This window comes from Camarhynchus parvulus, chromosome 2, assembly GCF_901933205.1.
Source record: "Camarhynchus parvulus chromosome 2, STF_HiC, whole genome shotgun sequence".
NCBI classification, from domain to species: domain Eukaryota; kingdom Metazoa; phylum Chordata; class Aves; order Passeriformes; family Thraupidae; genus Camarhynchus; species Camarhynchus parvulus.
The window spans coordinates 35,192,489-35,212,798 of NC_044572.1; the positions used below are offsets into that span (position 1 = coordinate 35,192,489).

The 20,310-nt window shown below is 42.0% G+C and overlaps 1 protein-coding gene across 1 annotated transcript; it reads right to left on the reverse strand.

Annotated features, from left to right (window-relative positions):
• Positions 1–11,878: 11,878 nt before the first annotated feature.
• Positions 11,879–20,158, reverse strand: FKBP14 (FKBP prolyl isomerase 14). Its single transcript, XM_030944122.1, has 4 exons — positions 19,726–20,158; positions 16,813–16,964; positions 14,069–14,196; positions 11,879–12,763 (listed from the first exon to the last, which is right to left on the reverse strand). Exons 1-4 carry the CDS (start codon positions 19,932–19,934, stop codon positions 12,605–12,607), a joined length of 648 nt encoding a protein of 215 aa, XP_030799982.1. The 5' UTR covers positions 19,935–20,158; the 3' UTR covers positions 11,879–12,604.
• Between the last annotated feature and the right edge of the window lie 152 nt (positions 20,159–20,310).

Below are 20,310 nucleotides of genomic sequence, written 5' to 3' on the forward strand. Positions count from 1 at the left end.
CAACCTGTGCCTCCATGCAGAGGTAAAAATAGTTTAACTGCTGAGTATAAGCATGCAGGTCCCTGCATAAATGGTTAAACTGCTAAATACAGTCTAACACATATGGTCATATGGTACTGGTAGAAGACAGCACCTTTATGTTTCTATCTCTGTATTCAAGGAGAAGAAGAACCTTGCTGCACATTCCACCAATTCCTGCCTTAAACCAGGCACTTAATGTGCAGAAGAGACTGCCAAGTATGTTTGATGAGAAGATAGGAAGGTTAAAAGGAAGCAGGGGGAAACGGTCAGAGAGGCAAGGATGAGCCAGTAGAGATATTAAAGAGCATTACAAACTAGAGTATTTCAACGGGAGAGCAGAAAGAAGCAAGTATGATAGGTTGGTAAAGCTATACCACTTAAATATTGCACTGCCTGTTAGATCTGGTTTAGTAACCTGGCTAAAGAGAAAACAAAAACCTGGCTAAAGAGAAAACAAAAAGACAGACAGAATCTGCATATGGGATGATGCACATTTAAAGAAAATATAGAAGGAAAAATTCTGAAACTCTATGCACCAAAAAGAATTTCCTCTCATCACCACAAACAGCACTGCGGGTCTGCATCTGTACAGAAATTGTGGATAAGCATTGGACACTGCTGCTGTCAAACTTAAATGCAGATCAAAAGTTGCAGCTTCATTATGTAACTAAGAGAGAAAATAGTTTGCTGTTCCCAGTCTCAGTGAATGTGAAACACTGTGGCATTGCACCTTTCGGGGTATGTCAGTAGCCTGAATAGGGACTACTTGGGCTCAGTGCTTTTGATTAAAAAGCTGAGCTGATCATTAGCAACACGGAAGCCCTTCATACTCTAAGGGTTTCCATTATATATTTTAAGCAAAACCTTTGCTTTCCTCTGATATCAGTTTTGCTCCATCAGAATTACATTTCAATGTGTTTTACAACAGAAAATTACTGTATATGTCCTGCTTAGGATATATGATTGAAAAGTGATCTGAATCACTGAAAAGCTGAGGACTTTATACCAATTTAATTGTAACAAGTTCAGTTGAACATAACAACCCAAATTCCTTGCTCTGGAGTTACATCAAGGATGAACTGCGTCACAGGCAGCTTACTTCTTAGAATCAGAAAGACAGCTGATGAAAAGAGCAGGTGCAATTTAGAAATGGGTTCAGATTATATCCTATTGCACACCACTTATATTACCTATATTATGCTCACTTAGATGACTAAGTCTCTTCTCTAATTACACTGGAGATGATTATGGCTGAGTATAATCTACCTAAGAATTATTAGACTGTCTACAGAATGATTACATACTGTCAACACAGAAATCCTTGATGCTTCCTTTCTGTGTAAGCTGTCATGAACTGTGCAAAGCAGCAAGGATGAGTGGTTAGAGCATAGTACTGGGAATCAAGAGAGCCTGTGGTGTATGCTGTTTTGCCATAAGCTTGCTGCTTGGCTCTGGATAAATCTTGTAGCCTCACAGTAATTAAATTACCTCACACAAGAAATGGGGAGAGCATTTACTCAGAGCTGCATCTTTAAAGTCTTTGAATGGAGATTGCTGAGTAAACAGAAAATACAGAATTATAATAATTAGGAGAAAGCCACAATGCCTATCTATTGATTATTTTCTCTTTAAAAACATAACAGCAGAATGTATGGATTTTATAAATGTTTTTTTCTTTTGTAAAAGATTGGTTTCAAATGGGATGCAAAATGAAAGAAGAAGAGCAGGAAGGACACCTCTTTAGAAAAGACAATTTCAATGAATCTTTGTTCCATGTTTTATATATGAAAGGAAGAGAACAAAAGGCAGACACTGAAATATACAGCTTAAGTTACAGTGTTTTTTGGTTTTCTTTAACCACCTCCTTAGTTGGAGATCAAAGCTAGTTCAGCAGAACTAGTGCCCCAAAATCATCAAGACGCTGCAGCACTAATCTCTGTTTCATCATTTCCAAAATATTTTCCTCTGCAAGTTCAAGACAGCAGCCATGCAGACACAGAGCAGATGGGACTAGTTTTCTCAATAAACTATGTTTTGGAGAGAAGTTGACTTAATATAGATGGTAGAAAATACCATCTAAGTGTTGAAATTATATTAAGATGCTTAAAATGATAGATTTTGGGGGAAGGGTAGTACAGCCAAGAAAAGCTTGGTATTCATTTTTGTGATTTCAGGGCACCACCTTAGTTGTGTTTATGTCTGGTGGAACACTGATTTGGAATACCTAAAAATCAGATGAACTTGGGTTGTTCAGAAGAAATGCACTTGATTGCTAAAGGCAATCTAAGCCTATACCCATGAAGGCATTAAATTAAATTATTCCTTTTACAGTGAGTTACGGGAAAAGAGCTCCTTTTATACAGAAGAGTAAGTAACATTGAAAATGCCTATGAGACCTAGATGATAGTTACATCATAGGCCAGTAAATTCAACTGATGTCATAGAATGAACCTAAAGAGCAAGAAGTGTCAATGGCACTTGGGTGTTTTGGGGTATTTTGTATAGACAGAAGACTGGACCAGAGAACTGAGAGTAATTCTCCTACACTAAAGGTAGCTTCCACCCATAACAAAGAAAAAGGATGGAAGGGTGGCAGGTGCTGGATTATGATGTAAAATAAAGATGTCACTTGCTGAGTTCTGTGAATGTTCAAAATGAAAAAGATAGGAGAAATCCTGGCTACAGCCTCTTCATCCAATTATACCATTGAAGTTTAATCTATGGAAATGGCTGCAGCTGTACATAAAAAGTGACTGTAGGCACATCAGCAGGCTTAGATGCTGAGCTCTTACTCATGCACCACAGAAGGTGATTCATATCTCTGTTACACAAGTGACAGAGCAGAACACGACTCCTCAGTGTGAGAGGGACACAGTGCTGCAAGGACTCCAGGCGTGCTGCAGCACTCTCAGTGACCAGAAACCTGTTAGGCACAGCAGCACTGAACTACACAACCAACCACTGAACCACCAACCAAGCTGCTCCATTGCCCAGTCAAGAAGGTTGCCTACTCCTGCAGTAATGTTGTATCAAAAAATCATCAGTCTCTTGCTTGGTTTTCATAAATTTTGTTGTTTTCCTTACTTTAATTCACAGAAATCTGGGACAGGGTATTTATATTTGTAACTCTGAAGTGTATCACAAGACACATTTTTTATTATTATTGGCTTTTTTATTGTGTTAGAATGCCACTTGTAACAGTGAGGCTAAAGCACTTGACAATAGCTAAAGACTCATAATAATAAATAGTCCAGGCAGATGGACTGTCATCCTGAGAGGGTAAGGCAGTAATGACAGTGAAGTAGCATAAAATACAGAGGCAAGAGCATTACTTTCTTATGCAATGAACATGTTTTATCTTCATCTGTGCTTCATGGTTTTTGATGCTGCCTGTACAGAAATGCTTGTAGCTGGCCAATGAACTGCAAAAGTCATCTCACTTCCCTCTGCAATAAATGTGCTACAGTAACTATGTTATTAAATTTTTATTAAAATTCAGGCATAGGGTTTTTTCTCAGCTTAGCATTGTTCATCAAATTGCAGCAATGTGAACATCAATACATAAGACAAAATACATTCTTGGTGTTATATGGGTGATACAGGAGTTAAAGTGACTGCACACCTGCAGCAGTTTCATGTCTTATATTAGTGTGTCATGGCTAAATAATCTGTATGTGAATTGCTGCAAACTAAATCATAGCACTTGGAGAAAAGATCAGACAGTAACACAAGGGACAGCAAAATCCCCTGTATGACTTATCAGACTTATCTGGTGCAGTGCAAATAGCACTCATTCAGGGGAGGCTCTGGTTAGTAACCACAGCAACAGGTCTGCTGAGTACTCCTAGAAGTTATGTATGGGTCAGCAACCTTTTCTCTCCTCCATACATATCATTCACAGGGGACTGTGAGCAGTGGCATGTCCTTCCTGGGCTACAGATGTTTTTGCTGCAGCATTTTCCAGTATTCCATTTTTCAACAGACTTAAAACTTGGAGAGTTTTGGTTTTTTGTAATATGCTTTCAAGGAGTTCTGACTCCAAAAACTCTTTCTATGATGGATGGAGCCATTTTCCTTATTCATGGAAGGGTAGATAGCTGCAAGGTAAGAAGAGATGGCTGATAACAGAAATATTTCTAACTAAGATAAAACAAGTGCTTTTGGCTCCTGTAGTTCCAAAAGGATAGGAAAAATGTGTTTTCTAAAATGTTCACAAGTGAGTATCTCTGTCATAAAAGAGTCCATGTTTGCATAAATGGCCTTATCCACAAGGTACAACTGGAAGATAGTAATTAATAGATGGTCAAAATTAGAAAGCTCACACTGTAGTGTAAGTTTCATGCTGTTGCATGTTATGTACATATTTTAACAGAGAAATGTAAATAATAAATTACCCAGGAGTTTTTAAACTTCCTCATATTTGCTGTGGATATCAGCCAAGAAAAAGTGGATGATATGGAGAGATATTCCCCTGCTTATCTTCTCTGCTGCTCCCTGCCAGCCCAAGGGCCCTGGTGTTTTCTCCAAGCCTGTCTGTAGCTTTACTGGTGTGACAGCATGAGCCTGGCTGCTGTCGCGATCCGTCCCAGTGAATGGGTGACGCGGTGATTTTAAGGTGCAAAATAACCAGCAAAGGCACAGGGGATTTGCAGTAACAAAATCAGCAAATGCAGTTTTATTGAAAAGACCGCAACAGAAATGCGTTGGTGAGGGGAAGCTGGGGAAAAAGGAGAAGATAAGGAAAAGAGGGAGGAAAGAGGGGGATGGGTATAGCTACCGAAACGTGGTGCTGCTTTTATTCTTCGAGGTTCAGCCGTCGAAAGCTCACCAGGCCACGTCCCGGGAGATCTCAAAGGCACGGCTGAACTGGACCCCTGTTATAATATCTTTCGCTGGGGGAAGGAAGGTGGTTTCTCAGCCGAAACAACGGTCTTCAGTGGGGGAAAGTACAGAACAGGGGGGTACACAAAGTCCAAGCCAAGCAACCGGCGAGAACCATTGTTTTCATGGCTCAGTGCTCGCACCTGCGCTTACTCTGGGCAGCCTTCCGCCCCCCACTGCACACCTCCCCCGAGTTGGGTGAGGTTCAGTCCCAGTCTCTGGAAGAAGGTGCAAGGCGGGTTTCTTTGCACAGGGGGTTCTTGTCTTGATCCCTTGATGAAGAGGCCCGCATCTCTGCTCGTCTGTCACGATGGTTGAAGGCAGGCGAGAGGGGTCTTCTCTTGGAAAAGGGGCCACCCCCACAGCTCAAACCAGCCAGGCCAAGAGGTGGGGAGAAAGTCCAGGTCCATTGTTCAGAAAAGGGCAGAATGTCCCTTCAAGTTCAGCGTGGCGTATAACAGATAACACCTATGGAAACAGTGAGCTAAGAGGCACATAACTCCCCCCTCCACTGGCTGGTTTTAGCTTTTCGGTGCTCATGACAATCGTGAGGCAAAAATGCAGGATATTTCAGACAGACTCTCACAGCTGCTGCCACTCCAGTCTGTCCTGAGGCTCTGACACATCCCACTGACAGCTGCTTGCTCAGGAAACAAGGTGTGAAGGTCCAAAGCCAGCAGAGGTCTGGCAGATCACACCTAGAGCCCACCCCACACAGCCCCAGCACTGCGTTCGGGTGCAGGTTGTGGCTGTTTCAAAAGGTGCCATGGTGAGTTGGGCTTGGGTTGGCAGGAGCAGAATGTGCTCCTAAAGGCATGGGAGCATTGGCTGCTTCTGCTCCAGGCGTGCTCCCACTGCAATTTGTGCTTGTTTGTCAGTGCAAGGTGAGCACCATGTGTCTGGGAGCTTTGCTTCAGACAGTTTTGCAGAGGTGGAGCATTGGATTATGTCAGAGTGTGTTGCAGACAGGTAGAAAAATTATAAAAGAAAGGTCTCATAAAATCAGGCCTGCTCTATTAAATCAATAGCTAGCCTGTCATTTCTTCTAAGTGCAGCTAGTACATTGCAAGTTTCCATTGTGAAATCAATCTTGGTATGAATAGTTCTTTACTCTGACAACCTATTCTTGGGTGAAAAATAAGTGCACCTGCATAAACATTAGAGCTGTTCCATGAGAACCCACAGAAGAAAAATGTAAACAACCTGAACTTTAGCACATACACACAAATCCCCTTCTGTCCAATAAATGAAGTAAGAAAACTACCAGCCAATAGATGTTGCGTACGAGGTCTGTGAAAAATGTATAAAATAAGTTATGTGAGTAAAGATTCAGCTTTTCCTGCATGAAGAAAATGGAACCTCACATGATTTATTCTGGTAAGAGTGCACGGCACAGCATGATGTCCAAGTAAAGCCCAGGTTTTAACCCAGCTGCTGGTAGTGACAGCCGCAGTACAGACATGATGGTACATCATAAGGGCTGAGATACTGGATGCAAAGGTAAATTCTCACCTTCTGTAAAAATGAAGGAACGCCACCAGTCTTGTCTCTCTTAAGTATTGTGGTTAGTGTTACTAAGAGTAAAATCCAGCAGGTCATGATTTTCTTCCAACTACAATTAGTCCATACCCAGAGATGGACACAAGTTCACCAAAACCATTTTGTATTGCATTTGTGGAATGAAAACCTATTCTCTAAAGAGATATCCCAGCAGATTAGAGAGACCAGAGGTAAACTCTGCTATTTACTCCCAGAGAGAGAGCAGGCCAAACACACACACACAAAAAAAAATAGGTATTATCTAGTTCCATAGTCAGGGAAAGTGTCAGAAAGGGAAACATAACTGCTTTAAAGAAATTTCAATGGCAAAAACATGAAAGAGGACAGGATTGATTTAATGCTTCCAGTCTGAATCCCAGATGAGGAATCAATTATCCTGCATCATTTAATCTCCTTATGCAGGTCATGACACAAACTAGAAATTAGAAGCATCGTGTCTAAAATGAAGAGCAGCTCTTAATGGTAGTTGGCATCAGCCTCAGACTTTTTAGAGGAAAACATAGGTAGGATTTGGGGAGCTCTGAAGAGTTGGCTCCACTGGATTTCTGCAGTCAGACCCTAACATTTAAAAGTGGATTCATCCTTGTTAACCTAATGGAGATGCAAAGCAGTTATAAGAAAAGAAAAGGGGAAAAAAAGTAAAAAGAAAAAAAAATTATCACTTTGGAGAAACTCAAGCCTACAAGGAACATGACCTTCAGAAAATTTGCAAAAAATTATTTATCTGCCATGTTGCAAATTATCCTTTGTCATGGCAACTTTCTCAGAGAAACCAAGCTCCTACTTTTTTTACTTGATTCAACAGAAATACCGCATGTTCTCTGAGCAGGTACAACCCCTAGCTAAACCAATCATTTTGGAACGAAAATTCCTGGGAGGAAGAAAAGTGATGCAGTAGGAGCCTCCATCTGAATCCCCTCCAGGCTGGAAGAGATGATAACCAAGTTCTTGTCCCTATACAACCTCCCACTGAGATTGTCAATTATATTTCTTGTGTGAAACTGTTGACATAATCAAGCACAGGCATGAAAACAGAAGCAGTATAGCTAAAGAAAGATCTTTATTTTGTCAGAGAGTTGTTTTTCCTATGAACCAGGAGAAAACTAGGACACAGAATGTCAGCATTATGATTAACTTTCAAGAGAAGCTAAAATTATCCAGGATTATACAAATATAAGCAGTTTTGATCTATTTCCTGTTACCAAAAACAATTCACAATTGAAGACAAATTAAGGGGTTTGGGGTAGTGTGTTTTGCGGGTTTTTGCAAAAACTCTATGATGAGGCCAATGTATTTTCAAGAAGTAAACTCAACATACCATTCTGAAAACTCTTTTAACAAACCTTAGAAGTGTTAATTTAAATTTTGCCTTAAATTCCATATAGGAACTGTCCAAAGCAGTTCTAATCAAAGCCAAAACAGGAACTACTAGCCTTATTACTTGCAGTCCCTACAACAGTGGCTGCCAGTGCTCTTTCCTCCAACTAACCAGATGCCAAAGGATCCAGGAAAGAAAATCTTTTTGCATTTCTCACATCCCTCTACATAATCCCACTCTCTCTGACATTTTCCCTAGCTTTGTGTCTTTTCTCAGAATGCCCCAAAGCAGTGAGCTTTCCCAATCCTGCTGGTACTCACCTGCATCTGAAACTAGATTTCTGGATCAAGGGATAGATCACCTTGTATCTATAACAGCATAAAGGATGGGATGTGGGGAACACCTACAACAAAAGTAATTTAAAGGCCAACCTGTACAACCTATTTTTTACACCCAAGTACTCAGGAACCCAACTATGTATCACTGTCATTTAAGATATCATGAAGAAGAAATTATGGCAGCAATTTGTTCAATATGTACTTAACACTGGAACTTTATGACTCTCTAACATATCATACTCACCATAATACCAAAACACACCCTATGCTTGGGATGTTCCTGGCAGCACAAGGACATGCTCTACAGAGGGATCTAGACAGGCTGGATCAATGGGCTGACTCCAGCTGAATGAGATTCAACCCCCAAATGCTGGGTCACATCTACCCCAGGCAGTGCTACAGGCTGGGACAGAGTGCCTGGAAAGCTGCCTGGAGGAAAAGCACCTGGGAATGCTGGTTTACAGCAGCTGAACATGAGCCAGTGTGTGACCTGGTGGCCAAAAAGGCCACTGGCATCCTGGCCTCTATCAGCAGTAGTGTGGCGAGCAGGACCAGGGCAGTGATTGTCCCCCTGCACCCAGCCCTGGGGAGGCTGCAGCTCAAACCCTGTGTCCAGTTTTGGGCCTGTCACCAGAAGACACTGAAGTGCCAGAGTGCATCCAGAAAAGGGAATTAAGCTGCTCAAGGGTCTGGAGCACAAGTCTGATGAGGAGAGGCTGAGGGAGTTGGGAGTGTTTAGCCCAGAGAAAAGGAGGCTGAGGGGGGAAAACCTTTTCACTCTCTACAGCTGCCTGACAAGAGGTTGTAGTGAGGTGAGGGTAGGGCTTTTCTCCCAAGTAACAAGGCACAGGACAAAAGAAAACATCCCCAAGTTGTACCAGGGGAGGTTTAACTTGGATTTTAGGAAAAATTTCTTCACGTAAAGGGTTGTCAAGCATTAGGAGAGGTTGCCCAGGAATGTGGTGGAGGAACCGCTGAAACACCGGCAGGTGTTCAAAAGACATTTAGCTGGGGCACTTGGACATTATTGAGTGGTGGACTTGGCAGTGCTGGGTTAACAGTTGGATTGGATGATCTTAAGGGTCTTTTCCAACATAAATGATTCTATAATTCTATGACATAAGTTACTGAAAAGATTTAAGATAAAATAAAATGATTCATTCTGTTTGCCTTGTCAGTTTATCTCAAGAAAGAAAACTTTAAAAAACATTTCAGACTAAAGCACCATTCCTGAAGATTTGCCAAAAGCTTTCTTGTGTCACTGCATTGCTTATCAAGAATTTTCAAATAAAATGTGCTCTGGAGGCTGCTTCTGTACCTACAGAAGGCAGCAACTCCCACTGTAATTGTTAGGTACTGACTGTGAATGACAGGCTGCAGTTCTAAAAAACATCACCATATATTTTCCAAAATAACCACAAACCAACAAGAAATGTTTGAAGAAGGCTATAGGATGCTGAAGGAAAGTGCTCCGTTTTGAACCCTCTCCACTTTTTCAAGTGCCATGTTTTACAGATAGGCAGTGAGGGTTTGTTTCTCCAGGGAAATACACCTCACACTGCACACACAAGCTATCAAAATGTTCCTGAGTGCCACTGAAGCTCCAATATTCCTCCCCACTTCAGGGGACAGGCAGCTGCCTGCCTCTGGTGTCCTGCAGGTTGCTGGCTGGCTCCTGCTGGCACTGCAGCAGTTTGTTCTGTGGATTAACAAGCAAATGCAATTGAGGTTAAAACAGGCAGTGCTATTTCTACCTAAGAAAGCCTTTCATCTTCACAGGAGGACTTTTAATGGTAGCAAATGATAATCAAGTTGAAGTGACTTCTCAAATCTGCTGCTGAATCTGCACTTTAAAAAAAAAACATTTTCAGTTCAATTTCAGAATTTAACACAGCTCTCAAACAAATTACTAAGAAAAATCATACTCTCATTTGGCATAAACCTATACACAACACCAAATAAGGCATCTTGGCCTTGCAGCTTTAACACTCTGCTGGCATTAATAAATAACTCTATGTTCACTGAAAGTTATTTTTATGAAATGCTTTAAAAATCCAAGCAGAAGATTATGCCTATGTACATTTCACAGCAGTCACTGACTATAAACTCCCATTTAATACAAAAGAAACAACTGGCCCTTACTGGAGTCACTTATTGGCACCCCATTATTTAATCTTAACTTTTAATATATTAGGTCAGTAACATGGGCAAATTTTATTCCATTCTTTTATGCTTTTATTCCCCAGCCAGATGTTTTGAGAACGTTGTAAACACTGCAATGATCTAAAACCCTCTCTCACACCCAATGAAAGCCTCAGTTCTCTCTTCCCCGCAGCACACACACAATTTCCCCTTCAGCTGGTTGGGTACCTGCCAGTCCCCACATCTAGGCAAGACTGGCTTAAAGATCAGCTTCATATCTGTAATCCTCCCTTGGCCTAGGCTGTAATTGTCTAGGTTCCCCACATAGTCAACAGAGAAAGACTCTATTTGGGAAGGCAGCTATCTCAACACAAGATAAACACACGTGCAATGAGCTGCCCCGTGCTCCAGTGACTGTAGGGGAAATCAAGACAGCCAGCACAGAACATGCAACCAGCCTTGGGCAAACTGAAGTCAGGCAAGCTTGATTTTTTGTAAGTGATGAGAAAAAAATATCAATATGCAAAACCATGACCAGTAAGAACAGCTAAATAGGTAGTGACTATTCATGATTGCTTCACAATAAAAGAATAAGGGCAGGAAATGAGCCTAAAACAGAAGGGAAACATTTTCCTACACTATTTTACTGAAACTCACAGCATTAGAAGTAAAAGTTTTATTGGGGTCAAGAAAAGCAGATGGCATCACTGAGGAAAGAGACCTAAGGTTACTAAAAATAAAATACATGGTTGCAATTCCTGTCACTTAGAACATCATCCACAAAATGTCAGATGCTGGAAGACAACCAAAACAGAGCAGCCCAGTGCTGCATACCCTCACAACTTTTCTTCTGCCCCCAGTTGTCACTATTGACAAGCCTCTCTGCACACCCCTCTGCAGCTGAGCTGTTCAATGAAGCAGTCTCCTAGTCCTCAGTTGCAACACTAGATGGCAGGGAAACATCTAACACACGTACAGCACTGAGAGCCTGGAATGCAGTCTGCAGTAGTTAAGGGTTAGTGCAATGCAGCAATCTCACTTTCAAACAACTGGATTTGCTTTGCATCCTTACATTGCTTTGGGCAACAATTTCCAAGTACAGGGCTGTGTTCATAGACCCATAGGTTAGTGATGTCAGAATAAATTCTGTCCCTGAGATACCTTGCCCTCTCATTTAAGAAACCATGGACAATTGTAAAATAGGTCTTCTCCAGAAAGATCTTTCAACTCCAATTTTGTGTTTGAAATCCTAATGATCTCCTCTGTAAAGACACAGCACCATAACACTTACCTTAACACCTCATTTTTTCTAAAAATTCACTTTTTAATTGAAAGTTCAAATCACTTGTGCACTACTTGTGAAAAATGCTGCAAAGGGGCAATGAAACAAGTTCTGCCACTTACACAGCTGCAGACAAGCCCATGGAAACTGTTCTTCAGACCATACTGATCTTCCTGTCAGTACACTCTCTCTCTTCTGCAAAGAGGAAAAACTTCAGACTTGTAACATTCTGCTCGACACTCCTCAAATTGTGAGAGAAAGGTATGAGCTTTTCTGATGAATGCCAAGTCTCAGTTTCAAAACAAATGTGTGTGTACATTTAAAGGACACCACCTCTGCACTGCAGCACAACTTGCTGCTTTCAAAATTACAGATGTTTCCTAGAATGTTGCTGGCAGTAGAAGTGAAAGTCTGACATTTAACTGCTGCTTTGTTCACAAAATTTAATGAAAAATGCAGAAAATTATTGGCATGGGTGGTAACACTCTCCCTTTAGAAGGGCAAAATCAGCACATGATAATCATTCTTCTCATTCAGCTTTGTATCAGTTTCTCAGCCATACAGAGATGCTGATGCCTTCTACTACATCTTTTGAAAATCTGCAGAAAAAAACCCCAAGGTCAGCAAACTGCTTTTTAAGCAGTGACACTCAAGAAGGAAGGTCAAGTAATCAAGCCACAGACTACAAGTAATACGTAAGGTAGCTGCTGAAAGTGATCTTGGCACACAAACAAATTACAGAAAGTCACTGAACTGGATTTTTGATATTCATAATGAATGATAAATGGAAAGTTTGTTTCATTTCAGAAAAATAATTTAATACAAAACTTTAAAAACACTGATGTGCAAGTCTTCACTGTATACGAGGAGGAACATTTTCACACTTTAAAACAGTTTAAAAGATTTGTACATAACGAACTGAAATTCTCTTTTATATAAACAAAGTGTTTCTTTGCCAACAGCAATTGTCACTTCCAAAGCACAGAATTAAGATGACAGGAGAACCAGACAGTCTAAGTCACTGCTATTTGTGTCCAAAAAAATTATGCCACTCTTTTCTTGCTACAGCTCATCATGCTTGTACGTGAATTCCCTTGCAGATATAAACCCGTCACTGTCTTCATCCTCCTTATCAAATATGTCTTCAACCAAAGCATCATGCTGGGTGTCATTTACCACTGCTCCATGCTTTTCAAACTCTTTCTTCAAGTAAATTTTCACCTGTTAGACAAAAGGTGAGAGTGAACATTTTCAGACTTATGAAAGAATTGATTTCTGCAGCATAACTGGGATGCTGTGCTCAGGATGGTGGTATTAGATTACAGATACCTGCCCTCCTATGCCACTGCCAGAATAATACTTGTCTAACTGACTCTGCAGTCTCTTTGAATGAAGGGTCTTTAGTGATAGAAGTGATGGTAAAACTAGCAAAGCTGTTGCCATACCTTTATGGTATCTGACTCAAAAAATGAGTCAGGACAGCCTGTCTTCTGATGTCTTGATGTCTATACAGTAAAGTAAAAATAGCTGGGCAGAAGTTATTAGCTACCAATTGGTCAGAGACAGCTTTTCCACATTCTAGCACCCTGACAACCCAGTACATGTAAACAGCCACTCCAGATATATACAGAAATCTGTCCACAATCTCAGTGCTTGCTGCTCCAATGGGAAATACATTAAAAGATTTCTAGACGTCTCAAAAATTTTAAGGATGCAAGGATTTCTTAAGGATTTTAAACCCAAGGTTTCAAACAGACCACTGGAACACTTACTTACATTAAGCTAGATAGTAATGGTAAGCAGTGTTTTCAACAACATCGGATTGCTTTTAGTAAGTTTTTAAGGTTTAACTAAGGAGATCTGAAGTGTTCTGAATCACAGAGCCTTCTACAAAAATTACAATACCAACATATTCATCTATTAAACAGATACCACTTGTATAAGAACCACGGGCCATGTTTCAGGTCTGTTTTAATCACTTCAGTCTCTGGGATTTGTTAGGGCTAATGCTTACATTCCTAATATGCAGACATTACACAAACTGACTGTCTGATACATACATATTATTAATTAGCCTTCTGAGTCTGGTAAACTGGTACCAGACCCAAATCAAAAAGAACTCAGTGGTTTACACTAGCTTCTCATGGATCACTTTTGCTGAAAAAGCAGAAGTTTGCAAATGAGAGGCAAACAGATGGTGAATAGTGCTGAATACATGTCCTTCATAACGAAATAGGATTGCCCTACAGCAGAAGAGATCCCAGTTTATTAATAAATCAGCAATTAAATCAAAAAAGCCCTGAAGTCTGGTTTTATTTCTAAGATGCTTTACTTTATCCAAGTCTTCCACAAGCGTGCAGCACATGAGTCACATGTCTATCCTCAGCTTACCAAGGCTCCTTTTGAACCTCCAGTCCAGAATTTTCACTAGGATGCAAGGCTCAGAGCAGTGTAGCATAGATGTGCATTCTTTTCCACTCTCCCATCCTGTTAAATTTGCTCACAAGAGAAAGATAACCCACTCACCTCTTGCTTGGATAGTTTCCAGTCATCATTAAGATCCATCTCTTGGAATGACTCATGAGACCTTGGTCCATTTCTAATTTCTAGAAGGTCAATGTTGAAAATCAATGTGCTCTCAGGTGGAATTTTTCCTGCCCAAAATGGAGAAAAGTTAAAACCAAGTATATATTCAATGCCATTTAAAAGCCACATGTGTCAGAGCAATGTCCAGCAAGTCTAATAATTTCAAAGCATCCTGCAGTTCGAACTAGCAAGGACAAGTATCTGTAACAGTGACGACACAACCATGTCAGCCTGTAGCCTGGACTCTGAGCAGCCCCTACAGCATAAATGCAACTTTAGATGCAACTGTTTTGTTGGAGACTAGTAGGTGCTGATGCAAGCTCTTATTCAGCAATTACCATCACAAGTTTGTCAAACAATGTTCTTGAATCTTTTTTCTCTCATGGCCAAAGCTAGATGAACTGGAAAATAGTAAAGGAGACTGTACAGTCAGACAGGCTACAGCCAAGAGTAAAGTACAGAGCAGCAGGAAGGGAGAATTTAGTCCTTGTATTTGCTGTTCTGCCACTGGAAAAACTCTTGCAGAGGGGATGATGCTGGTCTCCCTCAGCAGCCTCTGGACTCAGGGCACAAAGCACTGAGCTGTTTCCAAACACACAGCAGAAACCAAGTACCCAAACCTGATCACAAGGCCTGTGTTACCACAACATCACTTTTGATCTAGGTGAACAGACTGGTAACTTCCTAACAGTGCCACAGAGCACTCCCCATGCCACCCCACCTCAAGGATATCAATTCATCAGTCACTGGCTTTGACAGAGATGTGATACGCCCTCATGCTGGTGGCTTCAGCTACTGTCAAAGACCTTTTAGCACATCACTTTGCTCCTTTATACAGAGACAGGTTGAATACCACCAAATATATCCCTATATTGGACAGCAGCACCCCAAAAAATTATTTCTGTGCCTTGAGAAGACAGGGAAAAATAATCCACATTTACCACTTTGGAGCTGTGGTGTTAAATATACCCTGAGCTGCAGCAACAAACAGGCTTGAAGAGTTCTGGGATGAAAAAACATGCAGAATCTTCTGGAAATACAGGGCACAGTGCCCTGTTTAGGGTTTGAAACACAGGTAATTTTTTGAGTGTTACAGAAAAAGGCATCTGACTCAAATGATGAGTCAGAAAGCAACCAAGGTGGGAGGCTAGTGAAATTATGTGCATTTGAAGGAAAGCATGAAGAAAATGAAATAATTCCGTCTTCAAGGGCATCACTTGAAAATAGCAACATATTATGCTCAAATACTTCAAAGTCTTCCTAAAGCAAGTAATTTCTTACCGCAGTTAGCAGTGTTTAGCTGTTTAACCTTCTTGCACTAAACACAGAGGTGAGGCTTGCAAGTCTTTGAAGAACAACTACGGTGCTTTACATATTAATCAAACAATTAGGCCTGTGATAACTACATGAGCACTGCAGCATTTCACATCTTCTTGTGGAAAAATTTACAGCTGAGCTCTGCATAAAGACTGAATGACAACCACAAAGTTCCTGTTCTCTACTAGAAACATGATTACTTCTAATACTGTATCTTGAACTGTAAACCAGGGCTTCTAGAAAAATGTGTGTTGAACAGGTACATTTAATAAAGGAGAGTATGAAGTGTGCTGTAGGTATGAATAGTACCTGGCATGAGGCAATATGGAGCCCTCAGCCTGTGTGCAGCCCTACTGGCCACAAGACACAGATATGCAAACCGTCCTCATTCCCAAAACAGTCTCATGGTGGTAGGAGAGAACAGCAGCAGGATGGACTGTACGTTTCCCGACATTTATTCTTTCTGCTTTGGAACCTTCCACTACCGTAGGTCATTTGTTGCAACTCTTGTCATGACATAAATAATTGCTAAAATTATTAATTGCTCATAATAATTGCTCAAAAAAAGTTAACTAAAATAAATCCCATAAAGCAGAAATGGAACCATTCAAGCTGTCACTTGCTTAACTGCATATTCCAAATCTGGCCCTCCTGTTAAAGGAATCTGGAAATATTTGAAAGGAAAAGGCCCAAACACCCTCAGAGAGGTTGAGATGTTTATATCTGTCTGCACAGCAGTCAGTGCATTTTCAGTAGGTGACAACGTGACTGCCCATGCGCATCTTACTGTGGATAACAGGGACCACTGCCCAAACTGAAAACAGGTGTAAGAGAGAAAGAATTAATGTCCCTATATGGAGGAATAAACAGTGACTTCTTACTGTATCATCTAAGAACTGGTTGAGCAGCAGTACAAGGTGTTTCTTAGGGTTCTAAAAGGAACCTGAAAGCAAGAACGAGTCTTGCACATGCACATTCATGAAGTATTGCCACAAAACCAGATCCAACAGCCAAAAAGCCAACTGTTACCTAAGCAACCACCTCCACTTGACTGTAAAAGAAGAGAGAAAAAAAACCCAACTAAAAAAACAAAAAGAAAAAGCGGGGCACTGAGCTTCTGTTGTGCTTCTGTTGAGCACAGCACTAACAGAAAAGACACTCAGAACATACAGCACAGCAGCTACAATCAGTTTCTGGGATTTTTTTCCCTGCATTCACAACACAGCCACTTAATGGATATTACTGCTGGAAACAAATTTATGAGAAAGAGCACTTGATTCCCTCAATTTTTCTCTTAGGCCAAGAATAACAGTAAAATACAGAGATGAGAAACAATTAGAGCAAGGGGAGTGCTTCACATGTTTTACCTTTCCCTTCTTTTCCATAAGCAAGGGCTGGTGGAATGGTCAGCTTCCGTTTCTCTCCCACACACATGTCCTTCAACCCTCTGTCCCAGCCTTTCAGAGCTTCCCTTATGCCAAGTGTAAACCACATAGGTTGGCCATTGTTGTGCTTGTGACTGGAAAAGAAAGGAATAAAACACTTCCTGTTTAAACACCGAGTTCCACAAAGGCCCGATGGAATATGCTCATAATGTAGATATACAGTTAAAAACACAGCACCACTCAGCACCTTGACACCTCCTAAATGAAAGACCTACACTTTCAAAGTCTTTAAAACTTATGCTTTGCATGACAAGGTTCTTTGGGAAGTGGAAAGAAATGAAACAACATTTACCTCGTGTGTCTATGACAACACTAACCAACCCAGATCTCCACTTCCCTGATCACTTCCACTTGGAAACTGATCGGACTAGAAAAGGCATTTTCTTAAAAATCTACAGTCAAGGCCATAGTAAATTGCAAATCACGCAGACCAGCATGGTCATCATAGCAACATACATTTTAACATGCTCAGAAGCATCAGCCTCATCTCTTTCAAAAGAAGCCATTAGGGGAAAAAAAACCCCAACAAAGCAACTACATAACAGTCTAGGAAAAAACAGAAACAACTGCATGCAAAACATTCAACTTTAGATTTGGGAGACAAGACCTTTTTCTGATTTAACCAGATGGTACAACCCGGACTACTTGCACCCTAGTAACAGACCAGGAATTTGAAAGCTCTATCTACTAGTCATGCAGGAGAGGTGTTTAAGAAGAAAACAGAACACTTACAGAAGTTAGTCAGCAGCAAAAACTTTAGTGTGTCGCTAGAAGTCCTTTTAAAGAGGCAGGTTAACTACAAGAGAAAATTAGTGAGATTTTAGTTGAATTGTCTGCAAGAGCATAAACATGCAAAACTGTCTCTTTTTTTTTCATATACAAAAGTAGCCTTCAGGCAGCCGGCAGAGACTTGAATATTTTGCTGTCTCCCACTATTAACACTTCGTTGATGTTTCACAGGACATCCAGCATTAGCAAGTCGTTGCAGGCTCTTAGCAGACTCCCTCGAATTTCTGGCTCTTCCTCCTATTTGCATTTCTGTGGCTCTGGTATGTTGACTTGTCTGGTCGGGGGCAGGTAAAAAATAATGAAAAGCTGTGATTGTGCTGCCGCTAGTGGAAGGACTCGTATACCTTTTTTTTTATTAACTAATAGTTTGCTTTAGAAACCAAAGAGAAATTTATGCGCAGCACAAGACCTATTAAACCGCTGAGATCACATACCAAAACCTGCACCTAAATCATAGAATCATAAAATGGTTTGACTGGAAGGGACCTTAAAGATCATCCAGTTCCAGCCTCCTGTGCCATGGGCACGCCTTCAACTAGACCAGATTCTCATGGCCCCATCCAAGCTGGCTTTGACCACCTCCAGGAATGGGTTGTCAACAACTCCCCTGGGCAGCCTGCTCCAGTGCCTCACCATCCTCAGAGTAAAAATTTTCTTTCTAATAACCTGATCTAAAGCAGCTCTAAGTTTGAAGCCGTCCCCCCCTTGTTCTGTCACTACATGCCTTTGCAAAAAGTCGCTCTCCATCTTTCTTCAGGTAGTGGAAAGCCACAATTAGATCACTCTAAAACCTCTTCTTTTCCAGGCTGAACAGTGCCAGCTCTCTCAGCCTTTCCACACAGGAGAGGTGCTCCATGCATAACATCCCCATCTTTTAAGAAATGCCACATGGCTCTACTTCCTACAGACTGACCAGAAAACAAACGCTAAGTAAGATTTATTTTATAACCTTGGGAAAGAAAATTGGCCTTACTGTTGGTAATCAACTTGTACAGCATTGTGAGACACTGCTTCACACCAAACTTTCTGAGAACAGGTAGCAGTGGGAGGCACCCCAATGACCAGTTTATGCAGTGTTATTTAAGCTCTTTTATCCCAAAATAAATAAGGCATTAATGCATTGCTTTTGGGCATTTGGGGAGGGAGGAGTAAAAAAAAAACCAACCAAACAAAAAACCACTTGCCCCCTGACAAAATGCTCCTCACAGAACTATTCGCAGATGGGATTGTGGAGCCCTGTGAGAGGCCTGGATTCAGAAAAGCATTACTAGAAGAGATCACCTATATTAAAATAAATAAATAAATAAATAAAGGTATATTTATTTATTTATACATATATATGTATGTATGTGTATATACACACACACACACACATATATATACACATACACATAAAGTAGCAAGTCCAGAGAAGGTGAAGGTGCACCAAGATTGTTGGAGGAATGGAGCAGCACCTCTCCTATGCGGACAGGCTGAAAGAACTGGGGTTGTTCAGCCTGGTGCAGAAAAAGCTCCAGGTGACCTAATTGTACCTTTCCAGTACCTCAAGGGAGCTTACAAGAAAGATGGAGAGATACAATTTTAAAAAGGGCTTGTAGTGACGGGACAAGAGGTGATGGCTTTAAAGTGAGAGCAGGCTCAGATTAGATATTCGAAAGAAGTTCTTTACTGTGAGGGTGGTAAGCCACTGGAACAGGCTGCCCAAGGAAGCTGTTGACAGCCTATTCCGGGAGGTGTTCAAGGCCAGGCTGGATGGGGCTCTGAGCAACCTGAGCAGCGCTCAAAGGCTCCTCGGATGCGGCTGCTCTGAGCAACTTGAACTAGTGAAGGGTCAAGGAATCTTTAGGGTCACGCACAACTGTAGGCATTATATACATATATATATATACACATATATATACACACACACGTATATATATACATATATAGACAGATATATATACACACACATATATAGATACACACACACATATATATGTATGTATGTATGTATTTCCCCACGCAAGCTCAGCCAGCAGCTCGCCCAAAGACACGCCGCTCACTTACGTCGAGTGAAACATGGATCCGTCCCTCTCCAAGAAGCCCTCGTAGTGAACCAGCATCAAGTCCCCCCACTTGGTCCGCCGGTGGCAGAGGAAAGGCTTGTGCAGCACCTCCACCTTCACGTCGGGCGCGGGGGGAATCAGCGCCGCGCCCGCGCAGCCCAGCGCCGCGCACAGCAGGGCGGAGCCGAGCAGCAGCAGCCCCGCCGCCATCGCTGCCGCCTCACCGCTCTCACCGTGCCGCCATCCAGCGCCCCGAGCCCGGCCGCTCCGTCCGACGTGGCAGCGGCGCGCACCGCTGCCAGTCCCGGCTCCCGACGGCCCGGCACAGGCGTCGCGCTCGCTGATTGGCTCTCCGCAGGGCGAGCTCAGGAGGAGCTGTCGCCCATTGGGACGCGTCCCTGTCCTTCTCTCAGCCCATCCAATCGGCAGGCCCGAACAGCCGAGGGGGGTGGGCGGGCCGGGCGCTCCGGGAGCGCCGGCGAGCGGGGCAGCCCCGCGCAGCGCGCGCACAATAGAGCCGGCCGCTGCCGGCCGTTGATTGGGCGGCGGCCGCAGCGAGGGCGCGTTCCGATTGGCCACGGGAGGC

What these genes read in the sequence shown, in the direction of transcription:
- FKBP14 (XM_030944122.1), bottom strand. Translation starts at nt 19,934, where the DNA reads ATGGCGGCGGGGCTGCTGCTGCTCGGCTCCGCCCTGCTGTGCGCGGCG. An exon ending in GGATCCATGTTTCACTCGAC is followed by an intron (nt 16,965 to 19,725) that starts GTAAGTGAGCGG and finishes TTTCTTTTCCAG; the next exon opens with TCACAAGCACAACAATGGCC. An exon ending in GGAAACTATCCAAGCAAGAG is followed by an intron (nt 12,764 to 14,068) that starts GTGAGTGGGTTA and finishes TTTGTCTAACAG; the next exon opens with GTGAAAATTTACTTGAAGAA.